This window comes from Myxocyprinus asiaticus, chromosome 19 (assembly GCF_019703515.2).
Source record: "Myxocyprinus asiaticus isolate MX2 ecotype Aquarium Trade chromosome 19, UBuf_Myxa_2, whole genome shotgun sequence".
NCBI lineage: Eukaryota > Metazoa > Chordata > Actinopteri > Cypriniformes > Catostomidae > Myxocyprinus > Myxocyprinus asiaticus.
The window spans coordinates 27,269,514-27,287,606 of record NC_059362.1 but is presented as its reverse complement, the minus strand read 5'-3'; the positions used below and the strand labels follow the sequence as shown (position 1 = coordinate 27,287,606).

Below are 18,093 nucleotides of genomic sequence, written 5' to 3'. Positions count from 1 at the left end.
GAACCTTGGGCACATAGCCCGGTCGGGGTCTCAGGATCATGTGAGAGTAGCCCGGACCGAACTCCAGGCATGTTTCGCTGCCAGAGAACACTTGCAGGTTTCCTACCCTCTTGATGGAAGTGAGCGCAGTCAGGAGGACAGTCTTCAAGGAGAGTGCCTTAAGCTCAGCTGACTGCTAAGGCTCAAAGGGGGCTCTCTGTAGACCCTGAAGAACTACAGAGAGGTCCCATGAGGGAACGAGGCGCGGTCTGGAGGGATTCATCCTCCTGGCACCTCTCAGGAACCTGATGATCAGGTCGTGCTTCCCTAAGGACTTACCGTCCACTGTGTCGTGGTGTGCCGCTATAGCGGTTACATACACTTTCAAGGTGGAAGGGAACAGCTGCCCTTCCCACCTCTCCTGCAGGATGGAAAGCACCAATCTGACTGCGCATCTCTGGGGGTCTTCCCGTCGGGAAGAACACCACTTAGCGAACAGATGCCACTTAAAGGCATACAGGTGCCTCGTAGAGGGGGCCCTAGCCTGAGTGATTGTGTCTACCACCGCGGGTGGTAGACCGCTTAGGTCTTCCACGTCCCTTCCAGGGGCCAGACATGGAGATTCCAGAGGTTGTCCAGAGGCTGTCGCAAGGAGCATGAGGTCTGAGAACCACATCTGGGTGGGCCAGTAGGGTGCTACCAGGACGACCTGCTCCTCGTCCTCCCTGACCTTGCACAGGGTCTGTGCAAGTAGGCTCACTGGGGGAAACGCATATTTGCGCAGGCCAGGGGGCCAGCTGTGTGTCAGCACATCTATACAGAGAGGTGCCTCGATCAGGGCGTACCAGAGCGGGCAGTGGGAGGATTCCTGGGAGGCAAACAGGTCTACCTGTGCCTGTCCGAATCAACTCCAGATCAGCTGGGCCACCTGAGGGTGGAGTCTCCACTCTCCCCTGAGGGTAACCTGCCTGCGATGTGAGTGGCTCGCAGTGACTTGAGGTGCTGCTGACTCCAGAGGAGGAGACGGCGGGCGAGTTGTGACATACAACGGGAGTGCATACCGCCTTGACGGTTGACATATGCTACCGTTGCCATGTTGTCTGTCCGAACTAACACGTGCTTGCCCTGGATCAACGGCCGGAACCTCTGCAGGGCGAGCAGAATTGCCAGCAACTCGAGGCAGTTGATGTGCCAACGCAGCCGCGGGCCCGCCCATAAGCCAGCGGCTGCGTGCCCTTTTCAAACAGCACCCAGCCCGTTTTGGAGGTGTCTGTCATGACCACGACACGCCTGGAGACCTGCTCTAGGGGAACGCCTGCCCGTAGAAACATGAAGTCAGTCCAAGGGCTGAAGAGACGGTGACAGATCGGCGTGATGGCGACGCAATGTGTCCCGCAACACCATGCCCATCTCGGGACTCGAGTCTGAAGCCAGTGCTGAAGTCTCATATGCATCAACCCGAGCGGAGTGGCCACCACTGAGGATGCCATATGCCCCAGGAGCCTCTGAAAAAATTTCAAACAGGTCAGCACCGACTGTGCGCACTCATTCATGAGGCACGCCGTCAACGAGACTGAGTCCAACTCCAAACCGAGGAAAGAGATGCTCTGAACCGGGAGGAGCTTGCTCTTTTCCCAGTTCACCCGAAGCCCTAGTCGGCTGAGGTGAGAGAGCACCAGGTCCCTGTGTGCACACAACACATCCCGAGAGTGAGCTAGGTTTAGCCAACCATCGGGATAGATGAGGATACGAATGCCCACTTCCCTTAGCGGGGCAAGGTCTGCCTCTGCGACCTTCGTGAAGACGCGTGGGAACAAGGACAGACCTTGTACTGATACGCCCGACCCTCGAATGCAAACCGCAGGAAGAACTCTCTACAAACCTGCCTGTGGGGGGTTAGTTTCACACTCATGTTAACATTGGCTATAGATGAAATTACTTTGAAACCGCATTTTCCGAGTTCCCTATCTGTCACTCACTTGACGTTGTGTCGATGTAGTGACACTAGGGGTCACTCTTGGGAGCCCGAGACACCTCTGGTCTTTGATAAAAGGCCAATGAAAATTTGCATACCACTCCCCCGGACATACGGGTATAAAAGGAGCTGGTATGCAACCACTTATTCAGATTTTCTCTTCGGAGCCAAACGGTCATGCTCACTGAGCTGAATTCCCACGACTGTTCATTCACCTCTGCTGGATCTGACGGCGCATTTCAGCGGCTTCTCCCCCCCTGCACTGGTGCACTGCAGAGAAGGCCCCTTGGCGCTTTGGCAGAAATAAAAGAGTATATTTCTCTAAAAGAGTATATATCTCTAAAAGAGCGGCAAACACGGAACGTCTTTTTAAGACGCGTCTTTTTAAAGATGCCTTTCCGTTTGTGTGTTATTCCTGGTTGCGCTCATTATCTCTCGCCTTCTGACGGTCACGATCACTGTCTGTCGTGTCTGGGCACTGCTCACGTGGAGACAGCGTTCGTGGATGGGTCATGTACTCATTGCGAGAACATGTCCATGGCAACGATGCGGTCGTGGCTTACCTTCGTAAGAAAGCAAGCCACACCAGAGGCTCCCCGCCTCGGTCCTTCTACCCACGGGTATGAGGCCAGTGCGGCTAGCACTGGGGGCGATTTGGGGACCCCAATGGGACCACCTCTGCTGGGTATCCCCCCATGGACCTCCCATTCCCAAGCACGCTCGTCTGCCCCGATCGGGCGTCCGGATGAGCCCGCCGGCTCGGCTCACGGTGAGCGAAGGTGATGAGCTCTTGAGCGCAGCATCGGAGAGCGGGCTCATCCAGTCGGATGCGGAAGCCTCAGCTGGGCTCCTCCCTTCGGGTGCATTCACCCAGTCACAGGCTGATGATGAGATGACGACATGCTTTCCCGGGCAGCCGTGAGTGTCGGGCTAGTGTGGAACCCTCCGCTCTCCCCTGAACCCTTGCGGCTTGATGATTGGTTCCTGGGCTCACGGCGCTGCTCAAAGCCACGCCCCGCCCCCGTTCCTTTCTTCCCGGAAGTGCATGAAGAGCTGACAAGGTCGTGGGAGGCACTTTTTACTGCCCGGTCCCGATCTTTCAGCTTCCCCGCCCTCACTACCCTCGATGGTGGAGCAACCAAGGGCTATTCGGCAATCCCCCGGTGGATATGCCCGCAGAGCGCTGCCACCTGGCGCGGGCGCCCAAAGCTCCCGTCCAAGGCCTGTAGGTTTACGCCTGTACGGCACGGTCTCTCGGGCGAGTGATGTCCACCTTGGTGGTCCAGGAGCGCCACCTTTGGCTCAACCTGGTCGAGATGGGAGAGGCCGACAAGGTTCCTTGCTGCCCCCATTTCCCAAGTTGGCCAGTCCGGCGACACCGAGGACTTTGCCCAGCAGTTCTCAGTGGTGAAGCAGCAGACGGAGGTTATCCAGCACATCCTGCCCCGGCGCGGCTCAAGATCCCGCACCCCGTCTGCTCATCGCCAAGGGCGTCCCCCTGCGGTGACTGCACCGGCTCCACCGCAGCCTTTCCCTGCGGCCCGGCCCCGGCATGGAGGAAGCAGATGCCACCTGTCTCGCGGCCGCCAAGAACCCGCGAAAGGCTTCAAAGCACCCCTGAGATGGGTGACCCAGGGACGACGAAACCCGCTGCTCTGGAGCTGGTAAGCAGACCACTCCATCCCCCGGTCGAGGGCTGGGATGAGAATCTTTTGTTACCTTTGCATTTAATGCCATCTACTTTGTGAAGTGCACCAGTCCCTCCTGCAGCAAAGCACCCCCACAACATGATGCTACCACCCCCATGCTTCATGGTTGGGATGGTGTTCTTCAGCTTGAAAGCCTCACCCTTTTTCCTCCAAACATAACAATGGTCATTATGGCCAAACAGTTCAATATTTGTTTCCTCAGACCAGAGAACATTTCTCCAAAAAGTAATATCTTTGTCCCCATGTGCACTTGCAAACTGTAGACTGGCTTTTTATGGCAGTTTTGGAGCAGTGGCTTCTTCCTTGCTGAGCAGCCTTTCAGGTTATGTCGATATAGGACTCGTTTTACTGTGGATATGGATACTTGTCAACCTGTTTCCTCCAGCATCTTCACAAGATCATTTGCTGTTGTTCTGTGATTGATTTGCACTTTTCGCACCAAACTACGTTCATCTTTAGGAGACATTATGCATCTCTTTACTGAGTGGTATGATGGCTTTGTAGTCCCATGGTGTTTATACTTGCATACTATTGTTTGTACAGATGAACGTGGTACCTTCAGGCGTTTGGAAATTGCTCCCAAGGATGAACCAGACAAGTGGAGGCCCACAATTTTTTTTCTGAGGTCTTGGCTGCTTTCTTTTGATTTTCCCATGATGTCAAGCTTAGTTTGAAGGTAGGTCTTAAAATACATCCACAGGTACACCTCCAGTTGACTCCAATTTGCCAATTATCATATCAGAAGCTAATTGGCTAATTTGCCTAAAGGCTTGACATCATTTTCTGGAATTTTCCAAACTGCTTAAGGCACAGTTAACTTAGTGTATGTAAACTTCTGACCCACTGGAATTGTGATATAGTCAATTAAAAGTGAAACAATCTGTCTGTAAACAATTGTTGGAAAAATTACTCATGTCATGCACAAAGTAAATGTCCTAAATGACTTGCCAAAACTATAGTTTGCAAATATGAAATCTGTGGAGTGGTTAAAAAATGAGTTTTAATGACTTCAACCTTAGTGTATGTAAACTTCTGACTTCAACTGTATATACAGTGGTGTGAAAAAGTGTTTGCCCCCTTCCTGATTTCTTATTTTTTTGCATGTTTGTCACACTTAAATGTTTCAGATCATCAAACAAGTTTAAATATTAGTCAAAGATAACACAAGTAAACACAAAATGCAGTTTTTAAATGAAGGTTGTTATTATTAAGGGAAAACAAAATCCAAACCTACATAGCCCTGTGTGAAAAAGTGTTTGCCCCACCTGTTAAAACATAACTTAACTGTGGTTTATCACACCTGAGTTCAATTTCTCTAGCCACACGCAGGCCTGATTACTGCCACACCTGTTCTCAATCAAGAAATCACTTAAATAGGACCTGCCTGACAAAGTGAAGTAGACCAAAAGATCTTCAAAAGCTAGACATCATGCCGAGATCCAAAGAAATTTAGGAACAAATGAGAAAGAAAGTAATTGAGATCTATCAGTCTGGAAAAGGTTATAATGCCATTTCTAAAGCGTTGGGACTCCAGAGAACCACAGTGAGAGCCATTATCCACAAATGCGAAAACATGGAACAGTGGTGAACCTTCCCAGGAGTGGCCGGCCGACCAAAATTACCCCAAGAGCGCAGCGACGACTCATCCAAGAGGTCACAAAAGACCCCACAACAACATCCAAAGAACTGCAGGCCTCACTTGCCTCAGTTAAGGTCAGTGTTCATGACTCCACCATAAGAAAGAGACTGGGCAAAAATGGCCTGCATGGCAGAGTTCCAAGACGAAAACCACTGCTGAGCAAAAAGAACATTAAGGCTCGTCTCATTTTTGGGAAAATCCTCTCTTTTGGGAAAATACTCTGTGGACTGACAAGACAAAAGTTGAAATTTTTGGAATGTGTGTGTCCCATTACATCTGGCGTAAAAGTAACACCGCATTTCAGAAAAAGAACATCATACCAACAGTAAAATATGGTGGTGGTAGTGTGATGGTCTGGGGCTGTTTTGCTGCTTCAGGACCTGGAAGACTTGCTGTGATAAATGGAACCATGAATTCTGCCCGGCAGAACACCAGCAAGTCCACCTCTGAATGGCTGAAGAAAAACAAAATGAAGACTTTGGAGTGGCCTAGTCAAAGTCCTGAACTGAATCCTATTGAGATGCTGTGGCATGACCTTAAAAAGGCAGTTCATGCTCGAAAACCCTCCAATGTGGCTGAATTACAACAATTCTGCAAAGATGAGTGGGCCAAAATTCCTCCACAGCGCTGTAAAAGACTCATTGCAAGTTATCGCAAATGCTTGATTGCAGTTGTTGCTGCTAAGGGTGGCTCAACCAGTTATTAGGTTTAGGGGGCAATCACTTTTTCACACAGGGCCATGTAGGTTTGGATTTTGTTTTCCCTTAATAATAACAACCTTCATTTAAAAACTGCATTTCGTGTTTACTTGTGTTATCTTTGACTAATATTTAAACTTGTTTGATGATCTGAAACATTTAAGTGTGACAAACATGCAAAAAAATAAGAAATCAGGAAGGGGGCAAACACTTTTTCACACCACTGTATGTATATATATATATATATATATATATATATATATATATATATATATATTATATTATTATTATTATTATTATTATTGAAATAAGGTTTTAATTAAATTTAGTTTGATTTCACATCGCACCTTAAAGTTAAAAAAAATTCTGCGTTGATTTCAATAGGTTCCATAAACTTAAATGCTAAAACATAACTTGTATCTAATGTAAACATGAAATGAAATTAAGTAATTACTGTATATATTAAATAAATGCAATTATGTAATAAACCAACTTCAAGCATGTGGATGACCATTTTTGACCCAGGAAAAAACCTGGTAGTGTTAAGGACTGACATCCACAATCACCATTTACTTCCATTCTATAGATAAAAGAGGCAATAAGAGTGAATAATGATTGAGGCTGTCATTTTCTAACATTCTGCCTAACAACCCATTTTGTGTTGCATAGAAAAAAAGAAAGTCACAAAGATTTAGAACAGCATGAGTGTGTATAAAGGACATTTTTGTGTGAAATTACCCTTTAAATTTGAAGGTTTTTTCTTTAAAATGTATGCCACTGAGCTCTTTCTTCTTGACTGCGCAAAGTGCAGGGCTACACGCTACGACCATGTGCAATATCATATCCAATGTTCGTGCACAAATTTTGAAGCCACTTGAGAAAAAAAATTATGAGATTGTGTTAAACTATCTAAAGGTCATGGCTTATTTTTCAATTATTATCATTATGTTTTTTTTTTACAATTGTATTTATGATCCAATTTATATTGGGATTTTTCTTCCTATAGTCGTTTAGTGATTTTAAAGTCACTGCAAAAGGGGCCGGTGGAAGAAGTTGGACAGAGTAAAATGTTTCGATTTGGTATGTTTTTAAGTTTACCATTTTGTTATTTTGAATATAATTGTGTTTCGTTTGAATTGCAATTTGAATTAAGAAATATATTTGGTTTAATTTTTTCATGTTTAAATAAATGAATGTATTTTTTCTAAATCAAAATAGACTAGTAGAAGTGAAGTGCGTGCCAATCACTGTACTAGCCATGATTTGTGTGTCAGTAGAGAAAAATTATTAATAACACTTACATTCTCTACAATTTAAAGGAGCATACATCCAAATTCTGACGAGAATCAAATTTTCTATGCGTTGGAAAGAAGCGTGTCACTGTCATAGAAATATGCCTGGCATTTATCAATGATGCAGTTAATGCACAAAAAAAATAGAAACCATATTTCTATTCTTTTAATTAATTGCATACAGTCCATTTACACTACCAACTTCTTATGAATGTGCTGTCTTTGCTTAAATCGTTGGTGTTTGAGGGAATGGACTATATAATACGACGCAGAAGCTGGAATAACTGGAGAAAAACCTCAGAAATGAATTGAACTTTGTCCATCCCTTTTGCGTGTTGCGGCCATGATTTCGCCCAAACCCACTTGCGTCTAGACTTAGCGCATGCTTGCACGAAAATACCAAAACTTTATGGCCATGCCCATTGACTTTGCACTTATGATTTAAGGCAGTGGTTCCCAACCTTTCCCAACTCGTGGCCCACCCAACCAAACTCATAAGCTTCCACGGCCCACTGCAAGATTTCAAGGATAATAATTAACAAAATGGATAAACAGGAGAAAATGTCCCTAAACATATGCATGTATACTCAAACAAAAAAATTAAACCACACAACATAGGATCTTTGTGACTTAGCTAATGTGAAGGCTGGTGTTGTTTTGCTGATATCAAGCACCATATGTCAGGTTGAAGAGAGGAAGGTTGCAAACGGAGATCTGGTTCAATGTTAATCTTTATTTATGTATTTTGTCTTTAGTGCCACCAATGCAGAAAATCCAGCTTTGCATAAATATGTTGAAATGTTTGGCTGGCTGGAATGGATGCCTCCACTGCTTTACTATTGTCATTGCCAGTGCACAAAGTTTCAAGGTTTTTTTTTTCCTGCTTTGGTACTCTAAGTTTTTTCTCAAAAAAACTCAATAGGCTTGGACATATATTCGCTATGTTTTGTCTCCAAGTGACGACGTAGTTTGTTTGGTTTCAAAGTTTCATTTGACAAAATTTCAGAGCACAAAACACACAGCAGTAGCTGCTCATTCTAAGTTCCCACACATGTAAAGCCTAGTGCTAGGTAATCAGCATTATTTTTAGTCTTTTTGATGTCAGAAACTGCTGGAGCTGTTTCCTTTCTTGTAGATGGACCAACATCTGTATTTGTCCTTTTGAGAGACCCCGTTGATAACCACTTATCCATGTTCATGTCTGTTGTACAGTTACTGCATCACGCCCAGGTAGCTTAATGAAAATGGCGGTTTATTGGTACACAGAAAACCAATCAGTGAGCCCGTGAAGTGAATGCACAATAATAACAGTCTAATATTTATGTTGTGCTATTTATTTATATATTTAGTTATGGTATTTAATTTTTACTTATAGTATATTTAAGCGTGTATTAACTAAATATTAATACAAATTATAATAATTGGCAGCTCCCCTTGTAATACTCGTGCGGCCCACAGGTTGAAAACCACTGATTTAAGGCATTGTGTTGCGCTTAACACTTGCACTCTTAAAATAGGGCCCAACATGTTATAATGGTAACGCTGCATTGAATGGGAAAAAAATCTTCTTGTGGTAGTTGTCTGCCATGTTTTAAAGACAAAACAAATGTTTTATTTATGGCCTCTATTAATAATTTATACCAATCAATGTATATCGGGGAGTATGCTGACCAGTAGAAGTGGATGATGTTGCTCCTAATGTAGATCCTGACATTCCTTTACTACCAGACAGACCAGTCTTGCTGTCTCTTCCTGCAGTGAATAACAATTACACAACAAAAAAGTAATCAGCATATAGTGTACGTTTGTAACTAGACAAAATACAATATTTAACAGAGAGAGGGTCTAAATGAACGTCACCCACGTTTCTTGTCACCATGTTTCTCACCAGCTAGTTTCGCCTCACTCTGCTGTCGTTCTAGCCGTTCCTATGTATTACACAAACACAATATAGGTAGCAGCATTTAGAACTTTTGTGTCTTGAAGTATCATATATTGAAAAAATCTAAACTTCCTTGATCTTTTGGGGAAATGTTTTTGGTGTACAGGACAATGAAATGTACTGTTAGTTTCAGAATGCAAAATTTTCCCCTCAATCCAAAAGGCCTTCTATTGAAACTAAGTTTAAAAGGCAACTCGTTCTGAAACTATTGAATATCTGATGTCAGAAAAGTCTGATACATTGACCCATAACTGCACTCATTTACACATCAAATCTGGCTATTCATCAATATGGCCCACCCAACCATGGTGAAGTAATAAGAAGAAAGTATAATAGTAAGATAGGAGTAAAAAACCAGAAGTGGAAACTATTATTCCAGTTGGTATACATAACTAACTATGAGAATAAAACATGGGCAAAGTCACAATGTAATGTAGGCTTTAAAAAGAGGCTGGTACTGAATCAATTTAACCTAATCTGACTGCAAACCCACAATTTGAAAGTAAGCATGGTTACTTAATCCACAAGTGAAGTGGTGTTTAAGAAATGTAGATTTTTAGAATTGCATTTTTTGGTACAATGGACATCAAAAAAATAAAATTATCAAAAAAGTAGAAATCTTTCACCATTTCAAGTAAAAGAGTCTCCTCCTTCTCCTTCTTCTGGTCCAACAGCTCTCTTTCATGTGTTTTATGGTACTGCAAAAGTGAAAAGTTATTTTAAAATTAAAAGTGATTCAGATTACAAAAGTATTAAAAGTATTCAGATACAGAATGCTGCTATGGTGTAAGATGGCCTGACAGTATTTGCACCTTAACAACTAAAACGGAAGGTGGAAAAAGTCACAGATCTTTCATACCTGCTCTGTAATGTCCATTTTGTCTACCTCCAGAACTATCTGAGAAAAACAGTAACAGTTTGAGGATCTAATTTACTTCTAATTAATAAACGTATATATTCAATTCTCTAAATGCTAATCTTTTTAATATAAAGTAGCCTATAGGAGACAAGCTGTCTCACCTTGTGCAAAGTTGCCACTACATCTTTGTCCTTTTCGCAGCATAACAATTTTCGCAAACAGAACTCCAGCTGCTGAAGCAGACGTTTTTCTGCCGGTCTGATGGTGGATCTCAGTTTGGGCAGCATATAACATAGCTTGTACCTGTCAGGGTCACAGACTCATAGATTGCTTATTGCATAGCAGAATTGATTTTGAACTGCCTCAGAAATCAATGAATCAGCTTCATGATCCCCCCCCCCCCCCCATTATTTATAATGACTATAAAAAAAATATATATAGATTACAACAAAAGCAAAGGCCTATTAAACCATTCATAAACAATTAATTAAACCATTAGGTTAAACCATTTAAATTTATGGCACAGAAAACAGGGATACAGTGACAGATGTGAAAAAGCATTTCTCACCTGACATTGGCCACAGGGTCACTGACCAACTCTAGTGCTGGAATAAGGAAATGTTTACAAAAATATGATTTGGAAAAGAGGTCTATTGTGATCTCACACAGATCCAGATACCTCAGCCTGTTCCAATAGCTTCTACCTTGAGCAAGCTCTAAAAATCAGAAGAGAAAACTGAATTATCATCTCATAGCAGGCACGAGGCTGCAGATAATCACAGCCATGCTGATATTCAGTACAACAGCACAATTGTGGGTGTGATATTGCTTTCATACAACATTTTTATATATACAACGTACAGTAGTATGGAGTAATTTAGGATTTTAGACACAATATGGCCTGGTATTATGTTTAATTTTGCTCCAATAACAAAAATAGTTACAAAAGAAGCAGGATCAACTGTTGCTTCTCTCTGAGAAACACACAGACTGGAACGTCACAAAAATGGACAAGCAGAGTGATCCATGCAGGGAATCATCCCAGTGCTGTTTAACTAAACTCAACACTCATAAACATCCCACCACTTGTCCAATCAGATTAGAGTAGGGCGAAATCGATTGTTTAAAAAAAGAAAAAAACATTTTAATTTCCGATTTATTATTTACATTTTGGCATAGAAATAAATGTGTTAAAAATTAATTCATAGAATTTTAATCAAATAGAAAAACAAAACAATTATTTTTCAACATACCATTAAATTATTTGTATCAAATAAAGTGCTTCTATACAGATCCTTACAGCACAAAACACAATATTGGAGTTATTATTTATGTTAAATACAGTGCTGCACAGCAGAGCATCACAGTATTAATGAAAGCATTGATGAAAACTTGTATTCTGTACAACAGCATTCATACTTGTGAGATATTGCTTAAATATAAAGTAATTAATATTTAATTATTATTATTATTATTATTATTATCATCTTATTATACAGTAGTAGTTTATTTCTGTCACAATTTTTTTCAATTTCACAGGTCGAGTTAAATCAAGCTTTTATTTTGACAGAAAGCCGAATGAAGCAATTACAATTTGTATGTTTTTAATGACAGCTTCACACCACCAGATAAGCATTTCACTTTGCGAATTAAATATGCTTTTTAAACATCAAAAGGCTGCAATTTAATTATATAAATATATAGTTTGCATATGCTGCACGATTTAAGCATTATGCACGCTTTGTTGTGTGTAATCTATTTCAAACACAGAGCGCATTTGATGCTTATAATGAGGTGACATTCCACGTTTAATAGTTGATTCCGTTTTTATGACTAGATTCTGTGATTCCTTCTGTTTTCCGCATCGCAGAAATCATAGGGCCCTATTAGAGGAACTGTTTGATTAGAGGATCTGTTGTATAAAATAACCATTACCTTGAATTATTTTGCTGATTATCTCTTGCCGCTGTTCCTGTTTGCGGTTATAACGCAAGAAAACACATAATGTTCTGGCAGCTTCCCGTTGGACTGGCAGAACATTCTAGGACAGCATTAAGAGAAGAACAGATTAAATATATTTAAAGTGGGAGACTGTATAGGCAACATTGTGCGTGTAACAAGTTTACATTGGTGGTGATGATGCTGAACATTCTGGGAAGGAAGCGGAAGTAGATCTGGTCTCCAGAGATGACACGGGGCAGACAAGAGTAGCACTGCAGAAGTTTCTCATGAACCCGCCAGCGCAGTGATGATGCTGCTTTCTGTTCTGCTGCCACCAGAGCAGGCACCAAGTCTGGTACATTCACCTGCTGTAAGGCCAAGAATGAGAGAAAGTTATTTGTCAAGTAATTTCTAATCTACTTGTTATTTTGATATTAACTAAGAATTTATTTTAACTTAAAAATGTAATTTATTTATTTCTGTTAGGACCATAATCACGGCAGCTAAAGCAAAATTAGAGTAACAAAAATACCATGATTCTACCATGTAGTTTTAGACAGATACCATGGTAACACCATGGTTTGAACATGTACCATGGTAGTACCATGGTATTTTTTGCAGTACCTTTGAGTATGTAAATGTACCAATGTAAATTGCATGGTTCATGAATATTGTATGAGCATGGTTTATGAATATTATAAAATATATCCACCAGGGGTGCGTTTTCCAATAGTATGGTTAGCCAAATATGGTCACAAGTACCTTCATAACCAGTAGGTTCAAAAAGCATGTAAAGGCAGCATAAAAGTAATGTATACAACTCCAGTCGTTAAATCCATATCTTCAGAAGTGATATGATAGGTGTGGGTCAGAAACAGATAAATATTGAAGTCCTTTTTTACTATAAATTCTCCTCCCTGCCCAGTAGGTGACGATATGCACAACGAATGCAAATCGCCAAAAACAAAAGAAGAATGTGGAAGTGAAAGTGGAGATTTATAGAAAAAAGGACTTAAATATTTATCTGTTTCTCACCCACACTTATCATACTGCTTTTGAATATATGGATTTAACCACTGGTGTCATATGGATTACTTTTATGCTGCTTTTATGTGCTTTTTGTACCTTCAAAGTTCTGGTCACCACTCACTTGCATTATATGGATCTACCGTGCTGAGATATTTATTTTTTTTAATCTTTGTTTGTGTTCTGCAGAAGAAAGTCATGAGGATGGCATTAGGGTGAGTAAATGATTTTGAATTTTTGGGTGAACTTTCCCTTTAAGGAAACGGTTTATTCCGGGATTTTGCAGTAAGTGGTGTTCTAAAACATAATGCAAATGCTAATGCAGCTTTCCCTTACGCCATATAAGGGATTATTATGGTAAAGTGCTTTAACACACAAGGTTTCTGTCTGAGAATATGGCTCATGTGTCCGAATAAGTGGCGTTCTTATAGGTTTTTGTAGAGTGCGCATGTGCGTATGTGCTCAAGTGGGCAGTGGTGGCTCAGCGGTTGAGGCTCTGGGTTACTGATCAGAAGGTTGGGGGTTCAAGCCCCAGCACTGCCAAGATGCCACTGTTGGGCCCTTGAGGAAGGCCCTTGAACCCTATCTGCTCCAGGGGTGCCCTATCATGGCTGACCCTGCACTCTGACCCCAGCTTAGTTGGGATATGTGAAAAAAAAAGAATTTCACTGTATATGTGCAAATGTATAATAATAAAAAATAAAAAAAATTAATTAAGTGCGCCTGGGGGAATCCCAAAGTCTGGTGTAGAGGGAAGTCCCACTATTAAAGCACAATGCATCTGTCACATGACACAGTGGACGCTACTTTCATGTCTTCTGCAACTTTCTCATATTAAACGGCTTTCTGGCATCTGTTTAAATAAGTGTAAGGGTTTTTGGGACAAAGGAGGAGGCGAGAAGTGAGGTTTCCCAGTTCAGGTGGGTGCTTTAATTTATCCAGTTTAAAGTTTTTACAGCTTTGCAGGAACACTTGTTGACTTAGCTACACACAATTTCACAGTAACTTTCGTGCTAGAATTGTATTTCTTATGCCGGTCTCTCTCTCTCTCTCTACTGGCGGTGTGGCTCCTTTTATGCCGCTCTCCCCGTGCTCACTGAAATTAGAGACAGGTGTTAGACATAATTTAGCTCAGGTGTAAGCGCCCTTACCGCTTTCTCTCTCTCCAGAGAGATGCTTGACCACGCCCCCGCTACCACAATAAGCTGTTGTAATTTTATATCCATTTGATAGCCGCAGAAGTTATTACTCTACCCCCTGTGTAACATCATTAACGACATCTCTTCGAACTATTTTTATTGTGTAAAATATGTGTTCTTTTAGATTTAGCAATTTCGTATAGATCTTTGCTCTCATTTAATTGTGTTATATATACAGTATCAACCATCTGCCATCCTGCTCTCTAGATATCAGTTTTGGCATTGGCCATTAAAATAATAATAATAATAATAAAAAAAAAACTATACTGACCAAAAGTTATAATTTTGTAACATGTACCATGGAATTACCATCTGATATAATCAGGGCACCAAATTACCTCCACTATGTTTTTTTTTATTTATTTTTTTATACATAAGGCAAACATTTCAACCAACACACACAAGCAAGATAAACCACATTTACAGTAGCTAGTACCTTGCTCTCAGGTCCTGCTCCCTCCCCTCTGGAAGTGGCCTTCTCCAAAGTCTCCTGAAGATTGTTCAACAGAGCATCAAGTACCTGCAGTCAAAAGCCCTTCAAGTCAACAACCTCTTCTCTTCACATGTTTCATAAAGACATTTCTACCATCCCAACAAAGGCCAGGAGATAAGTTTGTGTAAGATCACTTTGTCATGAAAACAATTAAAGGGGTAGTTCAACCATACATGATATGTTAGCCTTGTCACCATACACTTTCATTATATGGAACAGGCTGCAGTGACAGTCTATGGTGAATGAGGCTGTCAGTCCTTGATATTCAGCCTAACATCTCTTTTTGTGTTCCATGGTTTCTTAACCATACAGGTTTTTTTGGGTGAATACACTGTCTCCATCATTAATCACTAAAATCACTATGCCTGATAGCCCACAATATTCAGTGAGCTCTGCATAGCACTATAGTGGATGGTTATGCAGGGTGTGCCTAACACTTCTCAGGGGATCATAACAGAATAAACAATGCCACACTCAGCCTTAGCTAGTGTTTCCATTCATCCTACACACAACCTCCGCAAAGGCTCGCACACGTGCACGCACCCCATACACACACACTTGGCATGGCATGTCTGGTGGCTCTAATAAATTAGTTTGTCGTAAAAATAGTTCACCCAAAAATGAAAATTTTGACATCACTTACTTACCCCCAGGTCTTTCCAAACCAAATTCCACATTTAAAATGTTTTTGGTTCTTGCGTGTCTTGTGACCAAACATCTGTTCACCACCCAAAGCTATTACTTGGAATATAGAGCTTGAGTTCTATGGACTACTTTTTTGGTGCTTTTAAGACCTTTTAGGAGCTTTAGAAATCGGTCAATATTTACTTCCATTGAAAGGAAAATAGAGAATCAGAAATAAATGAACATTTCTCCTTTTGTGTTCCACGGAAAAAAATAACAGCATAGGGGTTTGGAACAACATTAAGGTTGAGTAAATTATGACAGAATTTAAATTTGAACTATTTCTTTAAGATCTAAAAGTGATTAAATAATTTTATATGATATATAATAACCCTAGTCCTCGGAAAAACTGAAGCTTTCTGTGAAGAACATTGCCACATCTCACAAAACAGTGTGGCAAGGAAAAGGACATTTCTGAATGAAGCTGTCACACACAGACAGCTGAACACTCTCTTTATAAACAAACATACAAACACAAACCTTTTTTCAGGTCTCACCTCTAATGAATCATCCTGCAGCAAAGTAATTAGCTCTTTGTGTACGTAATGCACATTTGGGCCCAGCAATTTGACCACCTAATGCAGAAGGATTAGAGAAGATTGTATTGTGCATTCTGAACAGGCTTCTTCCATCTACACTAAGTCCAAATTCACTAATGGCAGCAAGTAATAACATAATGATGGCATACAGTATATAATGCTAACAAGTTGCATAACATTCACAGAGCTGTCTGAGTTCTACCAGTATTGAATGTGTGTGAGTTAAATGTGATAAGCGCTCCCAAATTCATTTATTTGTCTTGTGCTAATGTACTACAGAATTCTCTTTTCTGATCAATCTGATGAACCCATTCTACAGACATTTACAAATATTAAGAAAAGTTTAGGAAATTTGAAGCAAGTTATATGACCTACCTGCTGAAAACCACGATATGTTGTGTTTTGAATGCTGGACCACAAAACTGGTGCTGGTGTGTAGGTAATCCTACATAGCTTTTTGACTATATTAACAAGTAAGACTTCCCTGGTTAATATACTGGTAGTGGTCAACATGGCTATGCTGGTTCACCAGCTAGACCAGCATTTTCCAGCATAAACCAGACTAGACCAGCATAGGAACTGCATGCTGGTTAATCTAGTCTTTTCAGCAGAGCTGGGTTTATTCAAGTTGCAGATAGACCAGTATGAGAGGAGAATTCAGAGGCACTGCTATCTATCAAAATGTGAGACCCCTTGTATACCATGATAGAAAATGGTTAGATCAGAATGTGAGTTTTTACCTCATGGAAACCCTCAGCTGCCGTCTTCCGTACTGAAATCTCAGGGTCATGACAGAGACTTGAGAAGGTGTGATATAATTCAGACAAGAAGTGGTCTGGATCAGCAAATAACACCATGGCCTGCAAATACAAATGGAGAGGAACTAAAAAAAAAAACATTGTAGGTTGTCATTTCTTACATTTCTTGAATAGTGTGACATTTCATTCCCATGAAATACAGCCTGTGATCAAACTGGCAAGGCATTTTTTAATTCTACTCAAAAACATCCCTTCAAACTCCAGTCACACAGCAAAATGATAATGTACTAGTCAAGATAGTAACCTAAATGATAACCTCAGCTGCTTTGAAAATAAGCAAACTGTATACAGTTGCAATCGAAATAATTCAATCCCCCCCCCCCCAAGACAGTAAGGATTTACAAAGGTAAGCTTTTCTGATGACCCAGAATTTTTAAACTTTACATCTATATCAGTTGAGTGACACATTCAAAGTCATAGTGTGAATATATAACCTAACATTTCTAAATAGCAGGAATTTTTTTAAAATACAGCCATGTCATAATTATTCAACCCCTATTGCATGTAGCTGTTTCTTAAATATGTAAGGCTACACAAGTAATTGTTTTAAAACAAAATAAAGTCATCAATCTGCAATGGCACTTATTTAAGTTTTAACATTTAAGTTTAGCGTTGTAAGCAAAAATGTATTACTATGCAAAAAATGCAATTAGAAATAAGCTGTCTCAAAAGCTAACAGAGGAGATTATCTCATTACACAAGAAAGGTCATGGCTAAAAGTACATTTCCAAGGCACTTCAATTTCCAATAGACAAAGAAAGCAAAACTTCACCAAGTGAAATGTTGACTCCAGTTGACTGAATATTCAAGAAGTAATTAGGAAAGACCTGTGGAGTCCTGGAAGAAGGTTTTATAGACGTATGACACTAAACTGAAAATGAGTTTTAGACCCATGGGTCAGCAGTACATCTGGAGTAAGATGACAAGGTGATGACAAGAACGACACCATACCCACAGTCAAGCATGGAGGTGGGTCAGTCCTGTTATGGGGGTGTTTTGTGGCTGCAGGAAACGGCTATCCTGACTATGTGACTGACACCATGGATTCTTTCAGGTATCAGGCCATTTTGGCATGAAAAATGTGATGACTTCAGTGTGTAAATTGAAGCTCGGTGATCACTGGACTTTCCAGCAAGACAACAACGCCAAGGATACATCCAAGTTGTCCAAAATCTGGTTCAGGGATAGGTCGTGGAATGTCCTTAAATGGCCCTTTCAGTCCATCATTAAAATCCCATCGCAAACCTTTGGTGGGATTTCAAGGAAGCAGTGGCAGTACAGAAACCAAAGAATGTCAATG

At 41.1% G+C, this 18,093-nt stretch overlaps 1 protein-coding gene across 1 annotated transcript in view; it reads right to left on the bottom strand.

Annotated features, from left to right (window-relative positions):
- The window catches only part of ppp4r4 (protein phosphatase 4, regulatory subunit 4), a 65,257-nt gene that overhangs the window by 4,971 nt on the left and 42,193 nt on the right, over positions 1-18,093 (bottom strand). The window contains exons 11-21 of the mRNA XM_051644744.1: positions 16,716-16,835; positions 15,934-16,011; positions 14,696-14,779; positions 12,220-12,402; positions 12,029-12,134; positions 10,662-10,809; positions 10,255-10,396; positions 10,094-10,132; positions 9,861-9,932; positions 9,157-9,220; positions 8,964-9,044 (exon numbers count right to left, since the gene is read on the bottom strand). Coding sequence (XP_051500704.1) covers positions 8,964-9,044; positions 9,157-9,220; positions 9,861-9,932; positions 10,094-10,132; positions 10,255-10,396; positions 10,662-10,809; positions 12,029-12,134; positions 12,220-12,402; positions 14,696-14,779; positions 15,934-16,011; positions 16,716-16,835 — 1,117 coding nt within the window. The remainder of the gene's footprint in view (positions 1-8,963; positions 9,045-9,156; positions 9,221-9,860; positions 9,933-10,093; positions 10,133-10,254; positions 10,397-10,661; positions 10,810-12,028; positions 12,135-12,219; positions 12,403-14,695; positions 14,780-15,933; positions 16,012-16,715; positions 16,836-18,093) is intronic.